Raw genomic sequence first — 26,784 nt, forward strand, 5'->3', positions numbered from 1 at the left:
AGAGGTGGTCAGGGGCAGAGCTCATCACATTTCCACTCTGTCTACCCAGAAACCTGAGACTTGGCTTACAAGGGGAACCATGCTTAGGCACTACATCATAAACCTATACAAACAGAATCTGCCCCACAGTGGTTACTTGATATTAAAGTGTTTCATCTAAACAAAAAATGTACAGGCGCCCTAACAAATGAACAAGGATATGCCCCCTAGTTCTTAGTGTTTATTAAATTATGTGATCTTTACAAAATGATCCCTGAATTTTCAAGTTTTCTTTACTGTCAATTAATCAAGCTGAACAGACCTAAATACACCCTATTAGTCTTCAGATAATGAAAATAAAACTATGCAGATAACTGAGTATCTGCCAGTTGGACTGGAACAAAAATATAAAGATAGCAAAAATACGTAATAAAGTGATTTTTATGAGAATATATAAAATTCAACAATGATACTGCTGAAACATCTCTACCCTCACACAATCCACCCTTAAAAACAAGAAAACAGCAGGAACTACACCAAGGAAATGGATGTCGCTACTTCAATCCTATTCTCTGCTTTGTGTTTATGTAAGCCCAAATTATGTGGAACTGCATTTTCAAGAATGGGAAGGAATCAAACAAGTCCAGCTCATTATCTCCCTCTCTCTCGCCCTCTCTCTCTCTCTCTCTCACACACACACACACACACACACACACACACACACACACACTGAATAACTTGCTAACTTCACAGACTACTAGGATGGGCACCTGAACCATTCATTCTCACAACTCAATATTACAGCCCTACTATGTGCCAGCCCCCATTCATGCCCATCACGTGTCATGGTAAACAAAACAAGGTCCCTGTCCTGGGGATGCAAACACTCCCCACAGGAGACAGATAGTAGCAGAGAAGGTGGCCAGCTGCTCCCAGGAACGGCTGAGAGCCCGGGAAGAATGCAGGGTGACAGCTGGAGACAGGGTGGCAAGGGCAGGAACAGCACCCCTGCAGGACAGTCAGGGGACCCCGCCCAGACCTGAAGCTCTGCATGCAGAGATGTGCAGGAAGAACGTTCAGGAAAGTCAGCTACGTGCTCCAGGATCCACGCAGGGACAAGCATGAGTCCGAAGCCGCGCAGGTGGAGGCAAGCCGGAGTCCAGGACTGCAAACGGGCCCAGGAAGCGGCACACAGTGAGGCAGAGAAAGCGGCAAAGACCCAGTCACGCAGATCTTGGAGGGCCAGGAGCCTAGGGCTCAGTCCAAGGGCAATGAGAAGCCAGCAGCATGTTTTAAACACAGAAGAAAAATGGCTGAATTTATGTTTTTACCTTGATCTTAGCCAAAAGGCCGAGAAGAGATGAATTTATGTTTTTAAAAGAACTCTTTGACAAATGAATGAAAAATATGTTCTCTGCGACTTTCAAGTGAACATGATAGGGACACTTCCTCAGAGAATTTCCTTCCCCCAAAACCTAAGGAGCAGAAAATGCCACCAATCAAGGATGGGGGCTAACAGAACACAATGGCCTTCAGGACCTGGGCCAAGACAGGACCCAATCCTTGAAGCTCAAAGTGGGGAGGGCAGGCACCATGCCCAACTCTGCCTCCACCCCAGGAGTTACGGCCGAGGTGGCAAAACCCTGGGAATTCCACCAAACCCTCACGGCAATTGACTCATTCACAGCTCTGGGAAAGGGCTCTTTAAAGCCATACCAGCTCTGGGAAAGGGCTCTTTAAAGCCATACCCTTTGCCCTGTAACCTGGAGTCCCCTACCTCTCCGACTCTGGACTTGGCCAGTGACCTGCTTTGGCCAATGGGAGAGTAACAAATTTAATCCAAAGAGAGGCTTGAAAATGTCTGCACACTTCCAACTTCTCTCTTAAACACCTGCCCGCACAAGAGCAAGCCCAGACTGACTGCCACGGGAGGAGAGGCCACAGGGAGCCACGCCAACCAAGGTCATCCTAGACTGGCAGCCCCCAGCAGACCAGCCAGCTCATCACAGGCCCATGAGGATTTTCCAAGAAAGTCCCTTTTACCTACTGCTCGAGATTCTATTAAGAGTCAGGTTATACATGCAAGAATGCTCAGCCACAACCTGCAAACAGCCCAAAAGTCCATCAACAGTAGAATGATCCATGAATCCTAGTGCCCTCACACAGACAACCATGCAGCAAAGAAAGTGAGCAGATGGAGCCACACCCACTGCAGACTCGCAGGAGCACAGTTGAGCAAAAGATGCAAAAAGAAAACAGAAGAAAAAAGTATGACTTCAATTAAAGACAGGTTAAAAGCAGGCAAGCCTGTACTGTTTAGAGATGCATCTGCAGGTAATAAAACCAGAACAAAAAGCCAAGACGTGATTAGCACAAAGGTCTGGGAAAATGGGCGGGGAGGAAGATGCAGCCAGGACGAGATCCACAGGGCTCTGTGGGTGCCGGGCACAGGGCCTCCCTCCACTGTCCTTCCTCATGTTGTGCAGTCAGGCAACTACACACTTCTGTGGGATTCATCATGAAAAAGGCGTGAATGAAAAGGACTCGAAGCAATAGCACGCCAGTCTCTTGGCTCTCTGCAGGTAAAGCTTCTCTTTTTCTGTTATTATACTTTAAGTTCTGGGGTACATGTGCAGAACATGCAGGTTTGTTACATAGGTATCCATGTGCCATGGTGGTTTGCTTCACCCATCCCCCCATCATCTACATTAGGCATTTCTCCTGTTATCCCTCCCCAGGTCTCCACCCCCTGCTCTTCCTCCCCTAGCCCCCCAACCCCGACAGACCCTGGTGTGTGATGTTCCCCTCCCTAGGTCCATGTGTTCTCACTGTTCAACACTCACTTATGAGTAAGAACATCAGTGTTTGGTTTTCTGTTCTTGTGTCAGTTTGCTAGGAAAGACAGTTTCCATCTTTATCCATGTCCCTGCAAAGGACATGGGCTCATCCTTTTTATGGCTGCATAGTATTCCATGGTATATATATGTGCCACATTTTCTTTATCCAATCTATCATTGATGGGTTTTTGGGTTGGTTCCAAGTCTTTGCTATTGTGAACATGATGGAAACCAGCTCAACCCTGTATGTGGGTGCCCTGAGTCCCAGTAGTGACGAGGGAGTGAAAAAAGAAGTAAGACAAAGACAAAAACAGCATGGGTCCAGGGGGCCAATGCATTCTCCCCGTGCAGCCTGAACCAAGTTAGCTCTGGGCTCCACATGCTTTTATTGGGTGCATTATCTTGTTAATCTTGCAGGCTGTGGGGAAAGGTAAGAAGGCAGATGAGGGGGAAGCATGTGTATTCTGCAGCATTCAATAGCAAATGTGGTTCTTCTAAGAAATGCTAACTAAGGACCCTGAGTTTTACCACCCATTGTTTATCCAGGTGCATGCGCCAAGAGGCACAGCAGATGAGGCGGATAAGACGCCATAAGGTCTGAGCATACACAGTGTATCAAGGGGCTTTTATCTCCTGAGCATTGTCGACACAGAGCAGTCAGAAATACTCCATATTCTAAGAACACAGGCAGAGCCTGTGGCGTTCCAGTTATCTCCACCCTGCAAGACTTTCCTGTCCTGCAAGCTCCCGTCTGCGAAGACCCTCCCGAGTCTTGTGAGCAGAGCTTGTGTTCCTTCCCAGAGTTCTCGCACAAGCCTTCTTTACGAGACCCTCATGCAAACCCTGTGTTGAGAAGAGATCGTGGGACCAAAGCCGTCTCCGCTGCCTCGCAACCACACCACAGCATCCCACAGTTATAAGGTGCTATCAGATGGTCTTCACTAGAGGCCTCCTGTTACTGCTTGATCTCTGCTTTTATTTTGCTGCACCATAGTTTGGAGTTTTCTTAATTCAACATTTGATCCGTGGCACAAATCTCAGTGTATAAAAAGCAAGAAAGCTTGCAATCATTTAACTGTAAGTAACACAGGTCTGGCCCTGGCCATCTTTTCCTACAGAACAGTGCCGCAATAAACATATGTGCACATGTGTCTTTATAACAGAATACTTCATTTTATTTATTATTCAATATTTTTTATTTTTTATTTTTTATAATCCTTTGGGTATATACCCAGTAATGGGCTTGCTGGGTCAAATGGCATTTCTAGTTCTAGATCCTTGAGGAATCACCACACTGCCTTCCACAATGGTTGAACTAATTTACACTCCCACCAACAGTGTAAAAGTGTTCCTATTTCTCCACTCTCCAGCATCTGTTGTTTCCTGGCCTTTTAATGATCATCATTCTAACTGGCATGAGATGGTAGGTATCTCAATGTGGTTTTGATTTGCATTTCTCTAATGACCAGTGATGATGAGCTTTTTTTTCATGTTTGTTGCCTATATAAATGTCTTCTTTTGAGAAATGTTTGTTCCTATCTTTGGCCCACTTTTGGATGGGGTTTTTTTTTTCTTGTAAATTTGTTTAAGTTCTTTGTAGATTGTGGATATTAGCCCTTTGTCAGATGGGTAGGCTGCACAAACTTTTTCCCATTCTGTTGGATGCCAGTTCACTCTAATGATAGTGCGGAAGCTCTTTAGTTTAATTAGATCCCATTTGTCTATTTTGGCTTTTGGTGTTTCGGTCATGAAGTCCTTGCCCATGCCTGTGTCCTGAACAGTACTGCCTAGGTTTCCTTCTAGGGTTTTATGGTGTTATGTCTTATGTTTAAATCTTTAATCCATCCAGAGTTAATTTTTGTATAAGGTACAAGATCCACTTTCAGCTTTCTGCATATGGCTAGCCAGTTTTCCTAACACCATCTACTAAATAGAGAATCCTTTCCCCATTGCTTGTTTCTGCATCACACTACCTGACTTCAAACTATACTACAAGGCTACAGTAATCAAAACAGGATGGCACTGGTACCAAAACAGAGAATACAGACCAATGTAACAGAACAGAGGCCTCAAAAATAATGCCACACATCTACAACCATCTGATCTTTGATAAATCTTTCTCTTTGTTTCTAAAGTCAAAAGGGAAGACTCTCTCTTGTCCTAGGAGGGGAACAAGGAGTGGTCTGCCCACAACCCAGGTCTGAGGGCCCCTCCTTCCAGAGCTGAGAGCAGCCAGGGCTGACCCCTCTTCTCCCCACTCCATCCGGTGACCATCAGCGAAGGTGCGGGCAAGGGGGCTGGGCTCAGGAGGGACCCCAGCAGACCAGGCAGTCTGCGTCCCACATGCCTGCTCCCACTGCTATTGGAGACAGAAGAGCCAGGGTGGACAGAACTCACTCCAAAAGCATTTGTGACAGTTCATCAGGCCCAATTTTTCCAGACCCAGGACAGACTGTCACCTAAAAAACACAAGCAGTACCCAAACCTGCAAAGGCTTTTCCAAGACATTCTGGTATACAAACATGCTTCTGCACAGAAAATCCAAGATAACTTTTGCTGTCAGAGGTGACAGGAGGTCTAGAGACAACCACCCTGGCCCTGGTGTTTTACAGCTTGCAAGCTGGGGCATTGCTGGGTTGGGGCCAGAGAGGAAACCTCAGCGCATGCTGCATGCAAGGCAGGCTGAGCTTCAGGCACCTGCACGATGCGGACGTCCCTCCCAAGGGCCACAGGCAAACAGGACAGAGAGCCTCTGCCTAACAGATGGGCAACCCCCTAGACGCCCTGCCAGGACACCTGGAAAAACCCACACACCAAAAAGCAACAGACAAGAACAGCAGGAAGTGTGAACAGGCTCTCAGTGACCAGAACGCAAGGATGTGTGCCACAGGCAGGCTGAGGGGACAGTGAGGCTGGGGGCGCCTTCCCAGGGGCCAAGGTGGGTAAGATGACCAAGGCTTCCTGCCACCTCCAGAAATGAGCCCATGTCCCCGCTGATGTCCTCTGAACGGGGGAAGGGTTCTATGGGTTTCCCTATGCTCATCTCCTAACTCAGTTTACTTTAAATGAGGACTATTTTATGACCTACCAGAATTAACATTAATTAACATCTCAGGCCAATAGCACCTTTCTCACTGTTCAAGTTAAAACAACAGCTAGAGGCTCTGTGGGGGCCTTGGCTGCAGAGGAAAGGGGTCCCTAAAGGTCCAGTTCAGCTCAAAAAAGCAGGTAAAGACATAACTATGTTACTTATGGCCACAGAGCCCTCCCCAGCAGCATCAGACATGCCCTACCTACCCCTTCCCTGCCCCACCTCCTCCCTGCCCCCACAGGGCTCCAACCCTGCCTGGCCCCACGCTGCCCCCCCATCAGGCTTCCGACTCCACACCTCCTGGAAGTGGTCCTGGACGAGGAGCTCCAGCAGCTCTTCCTCAAACTTCTCGAGGGTGGGGTACAATGTGAAGAATAAGTCATCCAAGTGACCCGTGATGGGCTTCTGGAGGCGAGGCTTTCGGAGAGCATCGCCTGAAACAGCAAGGGTGCAAAAAGGATCATCCTTGGGAATAAAACACCCACCAGCAGCCAGCAAGGGCCCCCCACCCACCTCAGCCTCAGCCTGGGCCTGCAGCAAAGAAGGGTGCCTGGGATCCCCAGACAGAACACAAGGCCCAAGCTAAGCCTCCACCTCAATTAAGCAAATGCAGATTTCACTGGCAGTCCAAATTCTACCGCAAACCTCCTCCAGGAGCAGTTTTCATATTCGACAACTCAAAGAACACAGATTGCAGAAGGCAAAGTCACACGTGCGCCCCTGCAGCCTGCTCCCCTGCATGGCGTCCCTCCTCTCCAGCAGGAACACAGCCAGCCCCGCTGCTCCTTACTTTACTGCATCACCTTGAACCATCTGCAAACACACTGAATACGCACGAGCCTGTCAAGGCAACCAGCAAAATACAGCCCGAACAGCACCACGAGAAAACAGTCCCATCCAGAGGACAGTGTCCTAGCTCAGGGTCTGGTGCAGAGCAGGCCTGTAAAAAACCTTGGCGGAGAAAGGGAAGGCCCAGGGCTGCCTAGGGAGCCTTCTCCACTGGCTCTGGAGCAAAGGCTCATCCAGGAGGAGGAAGGATGAGCCAGCCGCTTCCCAGCCTACACACACCATGGACTCTGACCCGTATTTCCCCACCACTGTCATCTTCCAGTCCTAGCTCCATCTATTCCTACATTTTAATGACCATTTACACATGTAGATTTTTAAAAACTAACTCCAAAGTTGAAAAAAAAAGAAAACACTGGGGTAACACTGAATACTGATGAATTTGCCATCAAAAGAGCACTCTACTATCCTGCAGGTTATGAGTCAGTATCACCTTTGCCTCTGTGTATATCAAAAGCTTTCAAATCTCACTTTCTGACCCAGTAATTCCACTTTTTGAACCTATTCAGAGAAAATAATCAAAGACAGAAGCAAAGATTGATGAGCAAGAATATTCAGTAAAACTTTATTATAAAGAGAAAAATCCAAACAACCAATATAAAAATGTTCATTAAACTGTTAGTCATTCATACCAAATCAGAACAAAAAATCATATTGTCAAAGGTTATTTAAGAAACTGAGAAACAATCATAATATTGCAAGTGAAAAGAATAGTAACATATAAAACTGTATTATTCCATTTGATAGCAATGTGATTTAAATATTTATGCACTTAGATGTATGTGTGGATATCTGCAGGCAGTAACTGTAGATTATTTCCTTCTTTATAGATTTCAATAGTGTCCCCATCACAAACTCACATTAGATTTGTCCAGTAGAACAGAATAGACATTCCAGAAATAAATTCATGTACCTACAGCCAACTGATTTTTAACAGAGGTGCCAAGAACATACACTGGGGAAAAGACAGTCTCTTCAATAAATGGTGCTGGACAAAAACTGGACACCCACAAGCAGAAGGAGATGAGACACCCTACCTCTCACCATATAGAAACGTCAACTCAAAATATCTTAAAGACTTAAATGTAAAACCTGAAACTATGAAAAAAAACACTAGAAGAACACAGAAGAAATGCTTTGTAACACTGGGTTGAGTAAGGATTTTTTTTAATAAAACTGTAAAGCACAGGCAGCAACAGCAGAAAGAAATAAATGGAGTATATCCAAATAAAAGGTCTTGCACAACAAAGGAAACAAGCAAGTGAAGAGATAAGCTGCAGAGTGGGAGAAAATATTTGTAAACTAGCTATCTGGCACGGGGTTAATACCCAGAATACATAAGGAATGTAAGCAACTCAACAGCAAAAACACGAGTAACTTAATTTTAAAATGGGCAAGAGACCTTAAGAGACATTTCTCAAAAGAAGACATTCAAACAGCCTACAGGCACATGAAACTACACTCATGGTCACTAGTCATCAGGGAAATGAAAATCAAAACTGCAATGAGATGCCCCCTCACTTCAGTGAGAATGGCCATGATCAAAAAGACAAAAGAGAGTGAGTGCTGTGAGGACGTGGAGAAAAGGGAACAGCTACACACTGCTAGCAGGACTGCAAATTAGGACAGCCATTGCGGAAACCTGTACAGGCGTTCCTCAAAAAATTGAAGCAGAACTACCATATAATCCAGCAGTCCCACTAGTGAGTACAGAATACCCAAAGGAAATGAAATCAGCCTGTCAAAGAGGTATCGCCATTCCATGTTTACTGCAGCACTATTCACGATCGTGGTGACACAGAGTCAACCTAAGTGTTCATCAGCAGAGGACTGGATCAAGCAAAGCAGTAATATATGCACAGTGGGGTGCTTAGCAGCCATGAAAAAGAATGAGGCCCTGCCGCTTGCAACACCACCACACAGACGGGCCCAGCAGAGAGCAAGGTAAAGTGAAATAAGCCAAGCACAGAAAGTCAAAATACCACATGATCTCACTCATATGTGGGAGCTAAAAAAATAAAGAGTTGGTACCACAGAAGCAGAGCATGTAACAGTGGTTCCCGAGACTGAGGAGGGGAGGAAGGTAGAGGCTGTCAAGGGGTCATGGTACAAGTTACCACCTGATAGGAGGAATAAATTCTGCTGTTCTTGCACAGCAGGATAATGATGGTTACCAGTAAATTACCGTAAAATACAAAATAGCTAGAAGAGCGGCCTCTGAATGTCCTCACCACAGAGAAACGACAAGTGTGGGAGATCCGGTCACCCTAATACTCTCATTTGATCATTGTACAACACGTACATGTATTGAAACATCAAATTGTTCCACATTTGATAATCGTCAAATGTGTCAAAATTGTCTCACAATTACAATGTGTCAACAAAATTTAACAGAATGTTTCAAAAAGTTGAGGGAGAAATTATATAAACTAAAATAACAGAGGACAAAGGCCATTTATGAGACCGACTTCCTTTTTAGGAAGGATCACCTGTGTGCCATGGGTGCCCCATCATAAGGGGCGGCAACTCAATGGAGGAATCAGGGTCACTAGGCATCTGGGAGGGGGCAGAACTCAGCAGCGATCCTGGAAGTGGGTTCTGTGTGGCCACCCCATGACCAAGGTGCACATGTATCCCAGGCCCAGCAGCCATTCCGATAGCTGTGACCTTGGTCTACACAGAGAACTGAGGACGCAAGTCCCATGCACAGGAAGTCATTAAGGAAGGAAAGACGGGTTCCCACCAAGACAGCCAAACTGAGGAGCTACATCTGCAGTGGGTAGAACCTTCCAGATCCCAGAGGGCCCAGGAAAGCCGGACAAGGCTGGGTATCCTCATTCAGCCGCTTTTTCCAGGCACGGGCTCTGGAGTAAAGTGCCTGAGCCCAAGCCTGGTTCTGCCACCGAGTTACTCTGGAACCTTCGAGATACCAGGCCTGGACAAAAAAACAACTAAGCCTGGTGCTATCTTGCCTTCGCACATCCAAAGGGCTCGAAAAGGGAAAACAGATCAGACCTCCCGGAATGCTCTGAGGTGGAAGGCTTGGATCTGGGCTGAATTTAAGACAGAACTTTGATGATGAGACGCTAGTGCTTTCCCAATCCATCTCATTTTCTCCCCAAATACATCTTTACGAGCAGGCCCTATTATTGTCCCCATTTTATAAAGGAAAAGCAAAAGCAAAGACTTGGAGAGGCTAGGACCTGACCTGAGCTCACACCGATGCTAGACATGGAACAGACACCCGCCACAGGTCTGTCAGCCTCCAGTATAACCCAACAAGCATCTTCTCACTATCTGAAATCATTCATTCATTCACTCATTCAACTAACCAAGCAACAGTGGCAACCAAGACAAACATGAACTCCACCTTGGCAGAAGTGAGCCCACAGCAGCAGAGGTGTTCTGGCCCTCATGCTCTGCAGCTGAGACAACCTTTAATTTATCCGCATCCAAGTCTCTAGCTAGGAATGTAATTCCCAAATAACAGTGTTGCTCCTGTGGAAAAAACACGCTCTACCCTAAAACAATCCATTTTATTCTGGGATTCCCACAAACACACTACAGAGAAAATGGGGGTTGCCAGCAAACCCTTCACAAGCAAGAACCCCCTTCCCACTGATATCCATTAGAGAGCCCTGAGATTCCCCTGGGCCCTAAAAGGCTCCCACGGTTCACAGCCTCCTGGGGACCTATCTCTTCTACCAAGGATATTTCATTCACCAGAAGGTACCTCAAAAAATAAGAACACTATGATAGTGGCAGTGGAATGAGCACTAAACTTGGGAATGATTTAAGCAGGAATGAAAATGACTTTGAGCTAGTCCAGGTTTCTTCTAAAACACCTTGTGTTGCCTTTGGTGACTGTGGTTAGATTTGAGGTCTGCGCCTACCAAAATCCATTCAAGACAGAGCTGACATATCTCCTAAGAGTGCAAAGCGACATCCTTAGCACCCAAGCCAGGGCCTGCTTCACAGTGTCTACACAATAAATACTTGTTGAATAAATCAACGAATAATGAATGAATTAGTGAATATAGAAAAGATATACACCAAACTATGAGCAGTGGTTTTCTCTACGGAGTGAGACTAGAAGGGAAGACTTTCAGTTTTTACTAAATATACTGAATAAAGATGAACTCTGTGGTTTTAAAATGGTCTTTAGCATTGTATAAAAGGGGCACGCAATAGACAAGCTGCATCGGCCCTGGTCAGAAAGCAGCCTCAAGGCCAGGCACAGTGGCACAAGTCTGTAATACCAGCCAGGAACAGCTGTCAGAAAGCAGCCTCAAGGCCAGGCACAGTGGCGCAAGTCTGGGATCCCAGCACTTTGGAAGGCCAAAGCAGGTGGATTCCTTGATGCTTGAGCTCAGGAGTCCGAGACCAGCCTCAGCAACATGGAGAAACCTGTCTCTACAAAAAAGACAAAAATGAGCCGGAGGCCGGGCCCTGTGACTCACACCTATAATCCCAGCAATTTGGGAGGCCAAGGTAGGTGGATCACCTGATGTCAAAAGTTCAACATGGTTGAAACCCCGTATCTGCTAAAAATACAAAAATTAGCCAGGCATGGAGACACGGGCCTGTAATTCCAACTACTTGGGAGGCTGAGGCAGGAGGATTGCCTGAACCCAGGAGACGGAGGTTGTAGTGAGCAGAGATTGTGCCACTGCACTCCTACCTGGGTGACAGAGCAAGACTTTCTTAAAAAAAAAAAGAAAAGAAAAATGAGCCAGGCATGGTGGCACATGCCTGTAGTCCCCACTACTCAAGAGGCTGAAGAGGGAGAATCACTTGAGCGTGGGAGGTGGAGTTTGCAGCAAAACCAGATCGTGCCACTGCACTCTAGCCTGAGCAAGAGTCAGACCCTGTCTAAAAAAAAAAAAAAAACAGAATTAGAGAAAAATCTGGCTCTCATTTTACATATATATATACATACACACACACGCATAATTTGTAAAGTAAGTTTAAGAAGTAAAATAAAAAGGAAGTAGAAAGTACCCTCAGGGCTCACACAACAAAAAAACTGGGCAAATTGTGTTTCTCTCCTAAAACGGCCCCGGGGCAGGGGTATGGGTGTCCTTTCTCTCCAAAGGAGCACATATGGCCCTCACCTGGTGGAGTCAGTCACTCAGCCTCCCTCCCTCCAGACACCAGGGCATGTGCTGGCCCTGCCTTCAGATCCCCTGCTCATCTGATTTTCAACACCAGCAGCATAAAATGTCCTTCATTTTGCAATGTTACCGGCACTGCCTGCATTCGTTCAGCACCTTGGACTGACTGGCTGCTCCACACCTGGAGGACAACTTGAGGCCAACGGGCCAGGCCTCTTCCAAAACGTGGCCTTTAAGGATGAGGAGCAGGAGTCATGTACCCAGCCTCATGCTTCTTAAATCCAAAACTCCATCTCCACCTCATGCCCCGCTTGGTCCCAGCTGGACACAAGACACCAGGGACAAAACCAGGCCTGTCTTCTTGGGCATGTCAGCTTCTCAACTGCTGTCCTAGTCATGAGACTGAGCCAGTCCACAGTGACCTGCAGATATTTCTGTTGGTCTGCAGTTCTACTGACACCCACTAGCAAGTCCCAGTGATGACTACACCTCCAGCTCCAAGACTCCCAGGTAGTAAGACTCACACAGCTGACTTGAAAGAACACACAGCTAGTCCTCAAAAGCACTATCAAACAGGTGGCACCTCACAGCTAGTCCCCAAGATCACTATCAACCAAGCGGCACCTCACAGCTAGTCCCCAAGATCACTATCAACCAGGCGGCATCTCACAGCTAGTCCCCAAGATCACTATCAACCAGGTGGCACCTCACAGCTAGTCCTCAAGATCACTATCAACCAGGCGGCATCTCACAGCAGGGCCTACAGGGCTCTCCCTGGCCAGCAGAGCAGGGGCCAGAGGGACAGGCCATGGCCCAGGTCTCAGAGCTAGACACAGGTTTTCATGTTCTCTTCGCTAACTCGACAACAGCAACAATGAGGCCTTCCCTCCGTCTCTTTCTTTCTTTCAGAGGATCGCTAGCAGATTAGAAGGGTAATAATACACTCTGAAGGGGGTGTGGAGAGTGCCTATAGCTCAGTGAGCCAGGATAGACCCAGACCGGGACCCCAGGTTGCTCATCTTCAGAGTTCATTCCTCCCTTCTCATTTCACCCTCTCCTCCTTGGAATGGTGGAAAAACAGTGACTTCACAATGATGATATCAACCACAGACCCATCCAAGAAATTAATTAATTCAGATAACATCTACACCCTAGCACCAACCAGAACGCCTGTGCAACGCACAGGGATGCCATCGCTGACAACCAGGCACCCGTGCCAGAGCCAGCTGCGTCCCTTCCTTCAGGGTCCAGAATGAGCCATACCCTCAGCACAGCACTGTTCTCAATCCCCGCCCCTCATACACAAGGTCAAATCCTACTCTTCCCGGAACCCAGCAGGGAATCAGTCACCCAAGAGAGCAGGTTCTGGCGCTGCTAGGACATCTCCAGCATATGACAGGTAGAAAGAGGCTGGTGTGGTCCCTTCTCCAGGACTCCTCAAGAAAGCCACACAAAAGTGTGAAAGAAGTACCTGGAAGAAGCATGGGGCCCAGGCCACGAGGACTGCCCAGCAGATTCCTACAGCAGAGCACACCCTCAACCTCCCATGGCTGTTGGGCTCGACGCAATTCCACCACTGGAGACTCAACCGCTGCAAACCACAAGAAGACAGAGCCCTTGCCCCTTAACATGAATTTCAGTTTCCAGAAATACTCAAGTCCCTGCACCCTGTTCACAGCAGCATTCTTCAGAGCCAGGAGGTGGAAGCGACCCAAGAAACAGACAAAACAATCAGCAAACAGGGTCCATCCATAAACTGGAAAATCATTCAGCCTCAAAAGAAAAGGAAGGCAATTCGGACACATGCTATCACGTGGATGAAGCCTGAAGACATTCCGCTAAGAAACTTGAAGACACTTCACTCTTAGGATGAACTAACAGAGCAATTCCCCTGTCACCCTAGAACGCCTGCCACTGAAGGGCAAGGACTGCATGACTCCACTCACAGGAGGTCCCTAGAGTCATCAAAATCATGAAGACAGAAAGCAGAAGGGTGGCTGCCAGGGGCTTGGGGAGTAGGGAACGGGGAGTCAGTGCTGAATGGGACAAAGCCTCGGCCAGGGAAGATGAAAGAGTTCTGGGGCAGATGGCACTGGTGGCTGCACGGCACTGTGAATGGACTTACTCACACTGAACTGTACATTTTCAAAGGGCTAAAATGGCCAATTTTATGTTATCCATATTTTATCTTAATTTTAAAATCATCACCACCATCAAGTCACTGATATGATGCCGTGTGGGTGAGATCCAGCCACAGTCCTCCTGGCTGCGGTCAGAGACATAAACTCTGTGTCTCACAAAAGCATTTACCCAACGAAAGAAGACAGAATGACTTGAAGGACGTGAGACACTACTTAGGAGGGAAATAGAAACGGGAATGCCATTGCCACTCTCTTCCTCGTCCACCAGGACCCCTGCCAACCCCGGCCAGGCTGAGCTGCTGAACTGCAGAGGGTGCTGGGCCCACGTTCCCCCAGAAGAGCCCAGTGCCTTCGAGGTTTCACGGTGAATAGCACAGACTCAACTCACCAAGTGGAGAGAAGCGAAGACGTCCTTACCGGATTCTCCATGAGCTGGAAGCAAGCCAGGGATCTGCTGCAGACCAGACACTAGAAGGTTCTCGGGAAGAAGGTGGAACACAGGCTCCAGGGCCGGGTGTGGCTTCAGCGTGTAGTGCAGGCTGCAGTTCTCAATGAGGGTCATGTGTTTGTTTTCTGGGGAAGAAAACACCCACATGATCAATGTGACCACTGCTGAAAGCAAAGGCAGTCAAACCAGCCAATGAACGGAGAATGTTAGAAATACAGAAAAGGTACTTTTCTAAGACAGGAAGTGCTCTGTTCAGCCTAAAAGTGAAAAGCATTGAACTTTCATAACCTTCTCTGGTAAAGTTACAATTTTTTTTAAATGACATGGAGTCTTGCTGTGTCACCCAAGCTGCAGTGCAGTGACGTGATCTCCACTGACTGCAACCTCTGCCTCCTGGATTCAAGCAATTCTCCTGCCTCCGCCTCCTGAGTAGCTGGGACTACAGGTGCCCACCACCATGCCAAGCTAATTTTTGAATTTTTAATAGAGATGGGATTTCACCACATTGGCCAAGATGATCCTGATCTCTTGACCTTGTGATCCACCCAACTCGGACTCCCAAAGTGCTGGGATTACAGGTGTGAGCCACTGTGCCAAGCCTTGAAGTTAAAATGAAATTTTTTTTTATTTTTCTTCTTTGGTTTTAGAGACAGGATCTCACTCTGTTTGCCGAGTTGGAGAGCAGTGGTGTAATCATAGCTCCCTAGAGCATCAAATTCCTGAGCTCAAGTGATCCTCCCACCTTGGCCTCCCAAAGTGCTGGGATTACAGGCATGAGACACCACGCCTGGCCTGGAGGTACAGGTTTTTAATCCAACATAAAATCTCTCCTGCCCACCACTTCCCTCAGTCTCCTGAAAGCACAGGCCGGCACGGGCTGTGTGGTTTCCCCAGGCCTCGATGGTCCCTGCCATCAGAGGGGCCTGGAGGACACCCTGGCCCGAGGCCTGCCTGCCTGCCTTTGCCTGTCGGCACCTGTATCCACCAAGCCCCAAAAGGAGCAGCAGCACTGGAGGGAGGCCAGCAGCGTCAGAGATGGAGCCACTCATGTCCTCAAGGACATGCCACTCTCCTAGGGTGACAGCTAAGACCAAATAGCCGATACCCATAACACACGGGAGAATTGCATCTGAACCACGAGAACTGCATCTGAAGCACGAGGGGAAACTCGAGGAGGCAAAGGAGCATGAGAGAACATCCCTAGAGAAATGATACCCAGGAGGAGCATGGCCGCACCGCACTGGGGACAGGCCCTGAACATGGAAGGAACAGCATCCCCAGAAACAGGGGTGTAGGGAGAGGCACACCCCCGAAACACCGACCCCAGGGCTGCCCTCTTCCCATTCCCACCAAATGGCCAATCTTGCTGGGGCCTGATTTTCTCCACAGATAGAAAGCCCATCACTCCCCAAAGCACAGCAGGTGCGCGTGCTCTCAGGCAGCTCAAGTCCTGGCTGTGGCCAAGTCCCTGGCTTGGCCTGCTGAGAGCTGCTGAGAGTCGCAAGTTCAGCTCATTCCTGAACAAAGAGCTAAATATGAACTAGTGTATCATTAGAAAAAGAAATTAGTGAAAAACTAGGCCCGGCACGGTGGCTCATGCCCGTAGTAGCTGGGATTACAGGTGTGCACGACCACGCCCAGCTAAATTTTTGTACTTTTAATAAAGATGGGGTTTCATCATGTTGGTCAGGCTGGTCTGGAATCCTGGCCTCGTGATCTGCCTGCCTTGGCCTCCTGAAGTGCTGGGATTACAGGTGTGAGCCACTGTGCCTAATACAAATAAAAAAAATTTTTTAAGTTGGGCAGTGTCTCACGCCTGAAATCCCAGCACTTAGGGAGGTTAAGACAGGCAGATCACGAGGTCAGGAGATAGAGACCATTCTGGCTAACATAGTGAAACCCCATCTCTACTAAAAATACAAAAATTTAGCCAGGCACGTTAGCACACGCCTGTAATCCTAGCTACTCAGGAAGCTGAGGCAGGAGAATTGCTTTAACCCAGGAGGCAGAGGTTGCAGTGAGCCGAGATTAGGCCACTGCAATCCAACCTGGGTGATAGAGAGAAACCATCTCAAAAAATAAAAATAAAAAACAAAGAAAAAGAAATTAGTGAAATATAGTATTTTTTTAGTACCTAACCACTCCAAACGTGGAATCTACTTACTTTAAAATGTAAAATACCACTAAAGGCATTTGACCTGTGTGGCTCGTCAGGAGGAACAACCTCCCCAGGGGGCAGCAGGGAGGGGGACACAAGAGAAATAGGGCAAGACTCCAAATGCTCATACCTCCAGCCCAGCCATCCCCCTGACTCGAGTTTACACCATGAATTCCGCACACGCTCAGAAGAAGGGCAGACACCCACTGCAATGGGGTTTCTAACCTTTTCTTTTTTTTTTTTTTTGAGACGGAAACTCACTCTGTTACCCAGGCTGGAGTGCAGTGGTGCGATCTCAGCTCACCGCAACCTCCACCTCCTGAGTTCAAGCAATTCTGCTTCAGCCTCCAGAGTAGCTAGGATTATAGGCACCCACCACCACACCCGGCTAATTTTTGTATTTACAGAAGAGACAGGGTTTCACCATGTTGGCCAGGCTGGTCTCAAATTCCTGACCTCAGGTGATCCACCCACCTTGGCCTCCCAAATTGCTGGGATTACAGGCGTGAGCCACCCCACCTGCCCCAACTTTTTCTTATAAAACAGCGTAAAGGTTGGTGTGCAGGAGGCCGATTCAATCAATCATGAAACATCAACTCCACAAAATATCACAGAGCTGTAAAAAGAATGAGTGCTTTCCATGTACTCATATGAAACATTCTTCTAGACAAATTGTTATGGGAAAAATGCAAGGTGTGGAACAGTGAGTAAAAAGAGGCCAAAAATCAGATGCAATAGTGGACATTCACTTTGCGTCTGTGTCCACAACAAGCCCCCGGAAGGGTGTGTTACCAGGGCAGCCTGGGTGAAACAACAGTGAAAGTTCCTTTTTCTCACGGTTTTCTTTCAGCCCCTTTTTCCATGGGCACAGCTCTGTAAAGGAACCAGATGGCAGGAATGCCACCAGAGCTTCTTGACCCCTGATCAAATACTAGAGATAGATAGAGCCCCATGAAACTGGTGAAAACTAGACCAGGCGACCCCCAGCTGCCCTTAGACCACTGGAACATTACAACGCTGAAGTTCACGCTCCGAGAAGACCACCACCGTGTTTTGTACCAGCCATGCCTGGAGGAGCACGTTAACGACATGCGTCTGTGCGCCTGGAATCCCGCCCTCCTGGCCTGAACCCGGTCCTTCAAACCTCCACGCCTCCCACTGTCCACGGAGAAGGTGCCTTCAGAGCGAGGGCTCCCTTCTTCACTCCCTGGCCAGTCAATAAAACCTGACTACCTTTTCCAATTGGCTATTCTTCCTTTGCAGCTGATACCAAGGGGGAAAAGAACTTAGTTTACCAGCGACAGAGCCACAGGAACCCGAACAGAGAGGTTACCTGGTAGCAGGTGAAAGGATTGGGGAAATAACATCTCACTCTGAACTTTTTATACTTTTTATTTATTTATTTATTTTTTTGAGACAGGATCTTGTCTCCCAGGCTGCAGTACAATGGTGCAACCACAGCTCACTGCAGCCTCACATTCCTGGCCTCAAGCAGTCCTCCCACCTCAGCCTCCCAAGTAGCTATGACCACAGGAGGGCATCGCCACACCCGCTAATTTTTGTGTTTTCTGTAGAGATGGGGGTCTCAGTATGTTGTCCAGGATGGTCTCAAACTCCTGGCCTCAAGCAGCCTGACCACCTCAGCCTCTCAAAGTGTGGGGATCACAGGCATGAGCCACCGCCCCCGGCACTTTTTTTAATACCTTTGGATTCCAAATCGTGTGAGTGTGTCGCCATTACCAGCAAATTTTTGGAAACGTCCGCTGCAAAGATGAGTGACGGGCCCACCGCGGGTTCCGCCTAAAGCCTCCACTCAGGGCTCACAGCTTCCACACGGACGTGCGGACTGTGGACATGGAGTGAACACAGTAGCTGTGTACTTTTTTCTAAGGATGCTTCTGGAGAGAAAATCCTGGCACATGAATAATTAGACTAATTGAAAAACAACCTAAAAGCCAATCTTCAGCAATGAAATGAAGTGCCTGACTGGCTGTTCTCTGTAAACCGAAAAGAAAATCGTGAGCCCCCAGTAGACTGAAGGGACCGCCTCTTGGCCTAGAGGACTCCAGAGGAGCCTTGAAAACTGACTTCGGGGCTGTGACCAGAGGAGAACCAGACAGGCCTCGATGCGCCCCGGCCCACGCTAACTGCCATTAGCCTTTCTTCACTCAGGACTGGACAGAAATTGCTCTTTCTAGACTCCACTGCTGCTGCTGCTGCCCACCAATCGCCCGCTGCTGCCCTCTTCCGGACAGTCTACAGAGGGCGCGCAGGGAGGGCTTTCGTGTCGTCTGCTTTACCTTCTGACGTCAGGGAGTAGAGAACTCCTTCCAAGGGTCCTGCTAGTGCCATTTTTGAACGCACATCCCATGAAGCGGCATGGGCTCAGCTGCCCAAGTGCATGCTTCTCCTCTCATCAACGCAAGGGACCCCTCCTGGGCTTATTAAAAAGCAGACTCAGCCCCCGCTCAGCAGAAATTTTTCTTCCCTCTCGTCCTCCCTCAAAGGGTCTGTTTCTGGCTTCTGGCCAGAAGCTATACTTCCCAGCCTGTCCGAAAGGCCACCTGCAGCCTGCAGCCCTTTCTGAGAAATGAAGCTCTTCTTTCCAGACTTAGGAACCTCAGTGCTCTTCAGCTGACATCTGTCATGAGACTGTCACCAATACCAGTGAGGGGCAAAGGGAGTGGGTTGGATGTTTTGATTTGTTTTTTTGAGATAGGGTCTCATTCTATCACCCAGGCTGGAGTGCAGTGGTGCAACCTCTGCCTCCTGGGCTCAAGTGATCCTCCCACCTCAGCCTCCTGAGTAGCTGGAACTACAGTCGCACACTGCCACACCTGGCTAAGTTTTTGTAAAGACAGGGTCTAACTATGTTGCCCAGGCTGGTTTCAAACTCCTGAGAGCTCAAGCAATCCACCTGCCTCAGCCTCCCAAAGTGCTGGGATTACAAGCATGAGCCACTGTGCCCGGCCAGGTTTCACTTTTAACCCAAGCCACAAGGCACACACAACATCCCCTTCAAGGAATCTAGGCAGCACCTCACCTCAAAGAGACAGAAAGTCACCCTCCCCAACAGATCCACCTCTAGCCACTCTTCCCCCCACCGGAACACTCCCCCATCTGCTGGGCAAGCACAGCCTCTGTGCTCTGAGCCTCCCTGATGTCCTTCTAGCCCACTCCCACCCCTCCCACCACACCCCCCACCCCCCACCACATACCCCTCCTGTCATCCTCCAGGCAGGCAGCAGCAGCAGAGCAAACCGTCATCCCCTTCCCTCCCACTGGCTCCCTCTGCTGCCTGGGAACGGCTGGTCACAGAGGAACAGCAGGAAGCTCCCCCGACCCCTGCTCTGCTCTAAGGCGGCCTCTCAGCCACGGGGCCTTGCCATGCTGGAGATAACCAATCGCTGTGCAGTCAGAGGTTTAGCAGCTGGTGGCTGGTGACGGAGAGCTACTCCATCTGGTGAGCAGAGCTGCTCCCCTCCCTCCAGGCGGCTCTCACAGGCCCTCCCATGCCATCCCCACAAAGCAATGCCCTCCCTCAGGGCTGCTGTGTTTCAGTTCTTTACCTTCTGCCAAAAGTCCAAGGCCACAAAACATTTGCCGAAACCTCTTAGATAAATTAGCTAAGTGGACAGCAGTTTACACCGAGGTACATCCCATTCAGAGCTAAGGGTAGGGAACACTCAGGGAAGGTGGGAGAGCAGCAAGTGCTGCCAAGGACAGGCCTGGCTCTTACGCTCTGCGGGGTCCTGGAGAAGCGGGTGCAGGAGGGCTCTGGGGGTGCCATGGTACAGCCGCAACCTGGAAGACAGGACCCAAAGAACACTCATCAGCCACGTGTGCACTTTTCAGAAGGAAAGCACATGGAAGCCCTGGCCACCACCAAGCCCACCAGAACTTTCTAAATGCCGCCAGTCCCGTCCTCTGCGGAAGGCAGCGGCAGCTGAGGCCAGCAGCAGCTCCCCAAGCCCTCGGTGCTCAGAGCCAAGCACATCCAGCACACACACAGCACTGACTCAAGGCAGCCTGAAAACTGAGGAGCTGGAAAACACCGTTCGTGGAAATTTATAAAACTCTAAAATGTCTCAAGAAAGACACATCTGAGGAATTTCCATGGCTGTGGATCTGGAGCAGTGGTTCTCAGCCAGGGATGACTCTGCCCGCTAGGGCACGTTTGACAATGGCTGGAGATATTTTTCTCCTTTGTCACAACTGGGGCAGAAAGGGGGTGCCGCTGGCATCTAGTAGATTGCCAGGGACACTGCTAAACATCTTACAGCACAGAGAACAGCGCCACCACAGCAAAGAATTCTCCACTGGAAAGTCAGTGGTGCCAAGCTAGAGAAACACTGATTCAAATTAAATACACAGGCTTTAACCCTGGCTGAAGGGATGACGCGCCAGCCTATTCACCCATATGTCCAGCCCCTACACAGAGCCTGGCACACAGCAGACGCCCAGCCAGTGTCTGCTGAATGAACACCTGCTAACCACTGGCACCTGTGAAAAACATACCGCTCAATATTCAAGCAGAACTTATGACATACAGGTTGTTATTACCCCTCATGTATAGGTGAATGCCTTCAGGCTCCAAGAGTTCAAATCACTTGCCTGAAGCCCCACAGGGAATCAGTGCTGGAGCAGGACTTTGGCGCATATCCATCCTACCTCAAATCCATCACTCACGGCCAAAGCCAGCCCTTTCTTCTGCCTAAAAAACAATTCCTTAACTCACTTAGAAATGACAAACACAGCCGGACACAGTGGCTCACGTCTGTAATCCCAACACTTTGGGTGGCTGAGGCGAGCAGATCTCTTGAGCCCAGGAGTTCAAGACCAGTCTGGGCAACACAGGAGACCCTGTCTCTGCTAAAAATACAAACATCACCCAGGTGTGATGGTGCACGCCTGTAACCTCTGCTACTCAGGAGGCTGATAGATGAGAATCACTTGAGCCTGGAAGCGGAGGTTGCAGTGACCCAAAATTGCACCACTCACTGTACAGCAGCCTGCATGACAGAGCGAGACCCTGCCTCAAAATAAGAAAAAAAAAGGCAAACCACCAAGCAAGAAACATCCAAAACTACGCTATTATGGACACAAAACTTCAGATGACAAACGTAAGGCTTTCTGCCGCCACCATGAGACACCCAGTTAAACCACCACATACACTGGAATGCAGCCAGGAACAAAACCCCGTCCATACTAAAAATACAGAAGTTAGCCAGAGGTGGTGCCAGGTGCATCACCAAGGTCTGGAGTTCAAGACCAGCCTGGCCAACATGGTGAAACCCTGTCTCTACTAAAAATACAAAATTAGCCAGGCTGTAGTGGTACGCGCCTGTAGTCCCAGCTACTTGGGAAGCTGAGGCAAGAGAATCGCTCAAACCCGGGAGGCGGAGGTTGCAGTGAGCCGAGATCACACCACTGCACACTCTAGCCTGGTTGAAAGTGAGACTCCATCTCAAAAGAAAAAAGAAAGAAAGACGCTGGCAAACCGCACAGTTGTAGAAACAAGGCCGGTACCGTTTGTCCTGGGGAGCAGAAGTAGGAGATTCTGGCTGGCTGCTGAAGATCTGAAGGATTCCAAACCCACAGGACGACGTGTAGAGGGTCCCATCCAGTTTCTTGCCCTCAGCGACCACTTCAACCACAGCCACGACATGAGGGTGGTTTAAGGATGTGTGAAAATACAAAGGCTGCAGAAGAGAAGCCAGAGGACGGTCTGAGTGCTCAGGACACAACACACAAAGAGGACATGGGCGCCATCCCCACCCTCAAGACCACCTTTCTACACACGCCACAGCACCCAGAACCCTCTAACGTGCCCACGTGTGGGGTACCACATCTCTGCAGGATGCCAGGGAAGCAGGCATACTGAGGTAACTCCCTCGGACTCGAAAGCTGGTGTCGGAGCTCTTGACTCCAGAGCGCCCAACATCCAGGACATCTGCTTCCGCTCCAGAACTTTCCATCTCCTGGGAATTCCACCACCAGAAACACCAACAGACCTCAGGCCCACTAGAGCAGAAAGGGGCTAAAGCGGTTATACACCCCACACTGTGGGGGGACACCAGGTAGGACCACGGTTAGACCAGGCCAAGACAACAAGTCCACCCCTACACACACACGCACGTGCTGATCAATTCACGCTCCAAGCATCGCCTGACGCTCAACACAGAACAACTTCAATCACACCTGGCTGGGACTGACTGGAACCCTGCTTCACATATAACCATTTTGAGTTCCATCTGAACTAATGGTACTTAAGACTATTAACAAGAAGAATCCTTGGATTTCTTTAGGTGCCAAGTAATTATCCCCAGTTCAGAGCCCAAAAGACTGAAGTATTTTTATGCCGAAAATCACCTTGAGATCATTTTATTAAAAGATTTCTCAAGATCTAAGCCAAGTAGGTGATATTCAAATTGATCATAAAAGGTTTTCCACTCACATCTTCCCATCCGCAACACGCAAATGGCCAGCCTCTGCCTCTGCCTTCCTGCCAGGCCTAGGGAGAGGGGCCTGGGAAGACAGAACGGGAGACTCAAGCCCGTTCCGAATCTCATACGGACGCTCCCACTTGGGAATGAATGCACCTTCACTCTGCTTTTCTATTGCATTAAATTCAGTGCAGTTATTTTTATTTAAAATTAAGGGGCGTAGAGTGGTGGCTCGCACCTGTAATCACAGCACTTTTGGGAGGTCGAGGCAGGTGGATCACTTGAGCTCGGGAGTTTGAGACCAGCCTGGGCAACACAGCAAAACCCAATTTCTACCAAAAATACAAAAATTAGCCAGGCATGGTGGCACACACCTGCAGTCCCAACTACTTAGAAGGCTGAGACAGGAGGATCACTTGAGCCCAGGAAGTGGAGGTTGCAGTAAGCTGAGATCACGCCACTGCCCTCCGGCCTGGGCAACAGAATGCAACTTTGTCAAAAAAAAAAAAAAAAAAAAATACATGAAGGAATGCCATAAGCACAGAAGACAGAGATGGAGTCACTGGCTGGGTTTGCTAATCAACAGGGAATGCGCATCCCCAGGCATCAGGAGTGGTGCTGCGCCCACACCCCAACACCCTAGCTGGGGGACAAAGCACGGGTCACCAACTGAGCACAGAGACCACCCCCACCAAGGCAGAGAGAGGTAAGGAGGGCTGAGGCTGGTCTTCCACTCTATGACTTAAACTTGGAATAATCCTCCTATTAACGAGTCATTACCATGGTGTCACCGAGAAAACGTTTACTGTAATCACAGACTGTCAGCCCAGGATAACAGAGAGATGCATTAAAACATCAGCCATGAGATATAAATCGTTATTCTATTATCTTTTATTGCAATATGATGAAATAATGACCACTTACAGCTGACAGGTGATTGGACTGAGAGAGAATTATGTTTGTTTCCAAGACTCAAGAACGGTTTTTAAAAAGCCCCACTGCAAAGTCGAGCTGGTCATTATCTCACCTTTTCTATTTATACCTGTGTCTATCAGTCTTAGGAACACTACTCACTTTTTCTATTGGCAATAAAATAACATTTTCAGCTCTGATACAGAGCAACAACAATCCGCCAGCCTAGAGGTCACCCTGAAATTACTCTACCTGAACCTGGTGGAACCCGTGGCTACGGGCATGTCCCAAATACAAGTTTATGGCTATGCCTCTCCCTTCTGTTTACCACTAACAATAATTCGTGAGGCCAAAAACAACAACAGCAACAGAGCCCCAGAGCTGCTTATCTCAGCTGATTCAACCTCAGAGTCTAAAGAATCCACCTTTAATCAGAAGAGTCAGCCACTCTGAGTGCAGCATGTTTTAAAAGTTGAGATGGTCATACCAGTACAATTACTGATTGATAAGGACACAGGCTCTTTTCCAAAAATTGTACTGACCCTCCAGTGTGGGAACAGCCCCAAACTAAAGAATTTACAAGGAACTTGGAAAACACAAGTCAGCTTTCACGAAGCCCAAGCCTCGAAGGCTTCATAAAAGACAGATGAGGCAAGCACAAAACCGCAAGCAACAGAGCCCCATGGTTGCGTTCCTCCGGTCAACCTGGCAAAGTCACGTCTGACCACCCAATGCCCGCCCCACTCAGCCAGGCAGCACGCAGCTGAGGAACACCTGCACGCAAGCCCTTTGGTCTAGGGAAACTTAAGGAACACCCCTGCCTTACATTTTGAGAGGAACATTCTGGGCATCAACCGAAATTGCACAATTAAAAGGTTAAGTCAAGCCCATCAAATCACCTGCAGGGGAAAGCCACTTGAGACAGAGGAGACTGTCACCCCTGCATCGCAGCTCACTGATCTACACTGGACAAGTTTCCTCCTTGACAGCATAAACAGATTAATAAATCATTTAAATGTACCTATCTTCATGCCTTCATCTTCAAAAACATGGACACCATTTTGTCTCGGGGCCAAGTTTCCATTTTTCACCCGGGGTGACAGAAGTGGAATTGGGCCTATGCTGATGTTGTAGCAGGAGCCCGCAGGAAACAGATCTCTCGAACACCGAATAAAGGAGGGAAGAGTTTATTCGGCCGGGAGACTAGGCAGTAATTTGTCAAAAACCCAGCTCATCTAACAAAGGGCGGTTCTGCCTTTATATAGGCTTATACTTTAGATGTTACACGTGGAAGAATCTTAGGTTTATTGCTTTAGGAATCACATATGAAAGGGTTCCAGTTTACAGTTTTAGGACTCACATGTGAAAAGGTCTCCGTTTACAGTTTCAGGAATCACATATGAAAGGGTTCTGGTTTACAGTTTTAGGACTCATGTGAAAAGATCTCTGGTTTGATCTTGTTTTAAGTAAAAATAGTGCCTTCCAGAGAATTTCCCCAAGACCAAGAGTGTTATTTTCAGGAAGGAGATTCAGGAGGCGCCAGCTGGCCTGCTCTCTCTTCTACTGAGCTGCACCATGGATGACAGAGGGGTAGGGAATCCCAGACGGCTAGGTCTCCTTCCTCAATGTGTCTGGATGAAGGGGCTGCAGCCGGGCACCCCCATGGCATGGCCACGCAACCTGGCACCTGCATGACAGGGGCTCCTCAGACGACACTGGGCAGCAAGGCCAGAGAGGAGCTGAGCGAAACAGTGTGAGTCCCTTCCAAAGACTTTCAATAAGTGTTTTGCAGGATAGCTTCAGTCAGGCAAATAATCCAGAGACTTCAGCAGTTCCCACCCCACCGACTCAGACTCACACTGCAGGTTCGGACAGCTTCCCAGCCAGTACGCTTCAAAGATGGTAGGAATTGAGGATGCCCACTATTCTCCATCAGGACGGGGACAGCCCCCTGCCCCACAAATTATCCAGCCCACAATGTCAGCAGTGCCAAGGTCGAGAAACTCTCATTTGGAGTAAAAATGTAAACTTTAATCCTGGCTGAGAGGATAATACACCGTCTTATCTCTGTATGTCAAACTCCTAAACACAGCCTGGCATGCAGAAGGCATTTAACCAATGTTTGCTGAATGAATACTACTGCCCGCCGGCTCCCTGCTTATGGAAAAGCACATGACTTAATACTCCAGCCTCCGGCAGCACTTAGGAGATGCAAACTGTTTTCTCTCATGTGCAGATGAATGTAGTCAGATCAAGGGGTTTATTTTTTTCTTGCAGATTAATTTAATTTCTTTTTTTCTGGCACAGGTTTTTTTGGGGAACAGGTGGTATTTGGTTACATGAGTAAGTTCTTTAGTGGTGATCTGTGAAATTTTGGTGCACACATCACCTGAGCAGGATACACTGAACTAAAAATTTTTTTTTAAGACAGAGTCTTGCTCTATCACCCAGGCTGGTGTCCCATGGCATGAATCTCAGCTCACTGCAACCTCCACTCCCTGAGCTCAAGCGATTCTCTTGCCTCAGCCTTCCAAGTAGCTGGGATTACAGGTGTGTGCCACCATACCCAGCTAATTTTCATATTTTTAGTAGAGACAGAGTTTCACCATGTTGGCCAGAGTGGTCTCAAACTCCTGACCTCAAGTGATCCACCCGCCTTGTCCACCCGAAGTGCCAGCATTACATGCATGAGCCACTGCAGCCGGCCTCAATTCGTAGTCTTTTATCACTCACCCCCTAAAATCAAGGAATTTAAATCACTTGCCTGAAGTCTCACAGGGATCAGTGATGGAGCAGGACGTCAGCCTATGCC

At 48.5% G+C, this 26,784-nt stretch overlaps 1 protein-coding gene across 47 annotated transcripts in view; it reads right to left on the minus strand.

Annotated features, from left to right (window-relative positions):
• NPHP4 (nephrocystin 4) overlaps window positions 1-26,784 on the minus strand; it is a 134,554-nt gene that overhangs the window by 86,892 nt on the left and 20,878 nt on the right. For 38 of the 47 annotated variants that reach the window (XR_013519753.1, XR_013519752.1, XR_013519751.1 and 35 more), the window contains 4 exons: window positions 22,144-22,316; window positions 20,354-20,418; window positions 14,426-14,581; window positions 6,205-6,341 (listed from right to left, as the gene is read on the minus strand). Coding sequence is in view for 38 of the 47 variants with exons in the window: in XM_035307510.3 (XP_035163401.3) it covers window positions 6,205-6,341; window positions 14,426-14,581; window positions 20,354-20,418; window positions 22,144-22,316 (531 nt within the window). In the remaining 9 variants the exon portion in view is untranslated. Of the gene's footprint in view, window positions 1-1,310; window positions 1,455-6,204; window positions 6,342-14,425; window positions 14,582-20,353; window positions 20,419-22,143; window positions 22,317-26,784 lie in introns of those variants that run through there. The other 9 variants (XM_078330212.1, XM_078330205.1, XM_078330206.1 and 6 more) reach the window with 5 other exon arrangements.

The sequence above is a fragment of the Callithrix jacchus genome, chromosome 7, assembly GCF_049354715.1.
Source record: "Callithrix jacchus isolate 240 chromosome 7, calJac240_pri, whole genome shotgun sequence".
Lineage (NCBI taxonomy): Eukaryota > Metazoa > Chordata > Mammalia > Primates > Cebidae > Callithrix > Callithrix jacchus.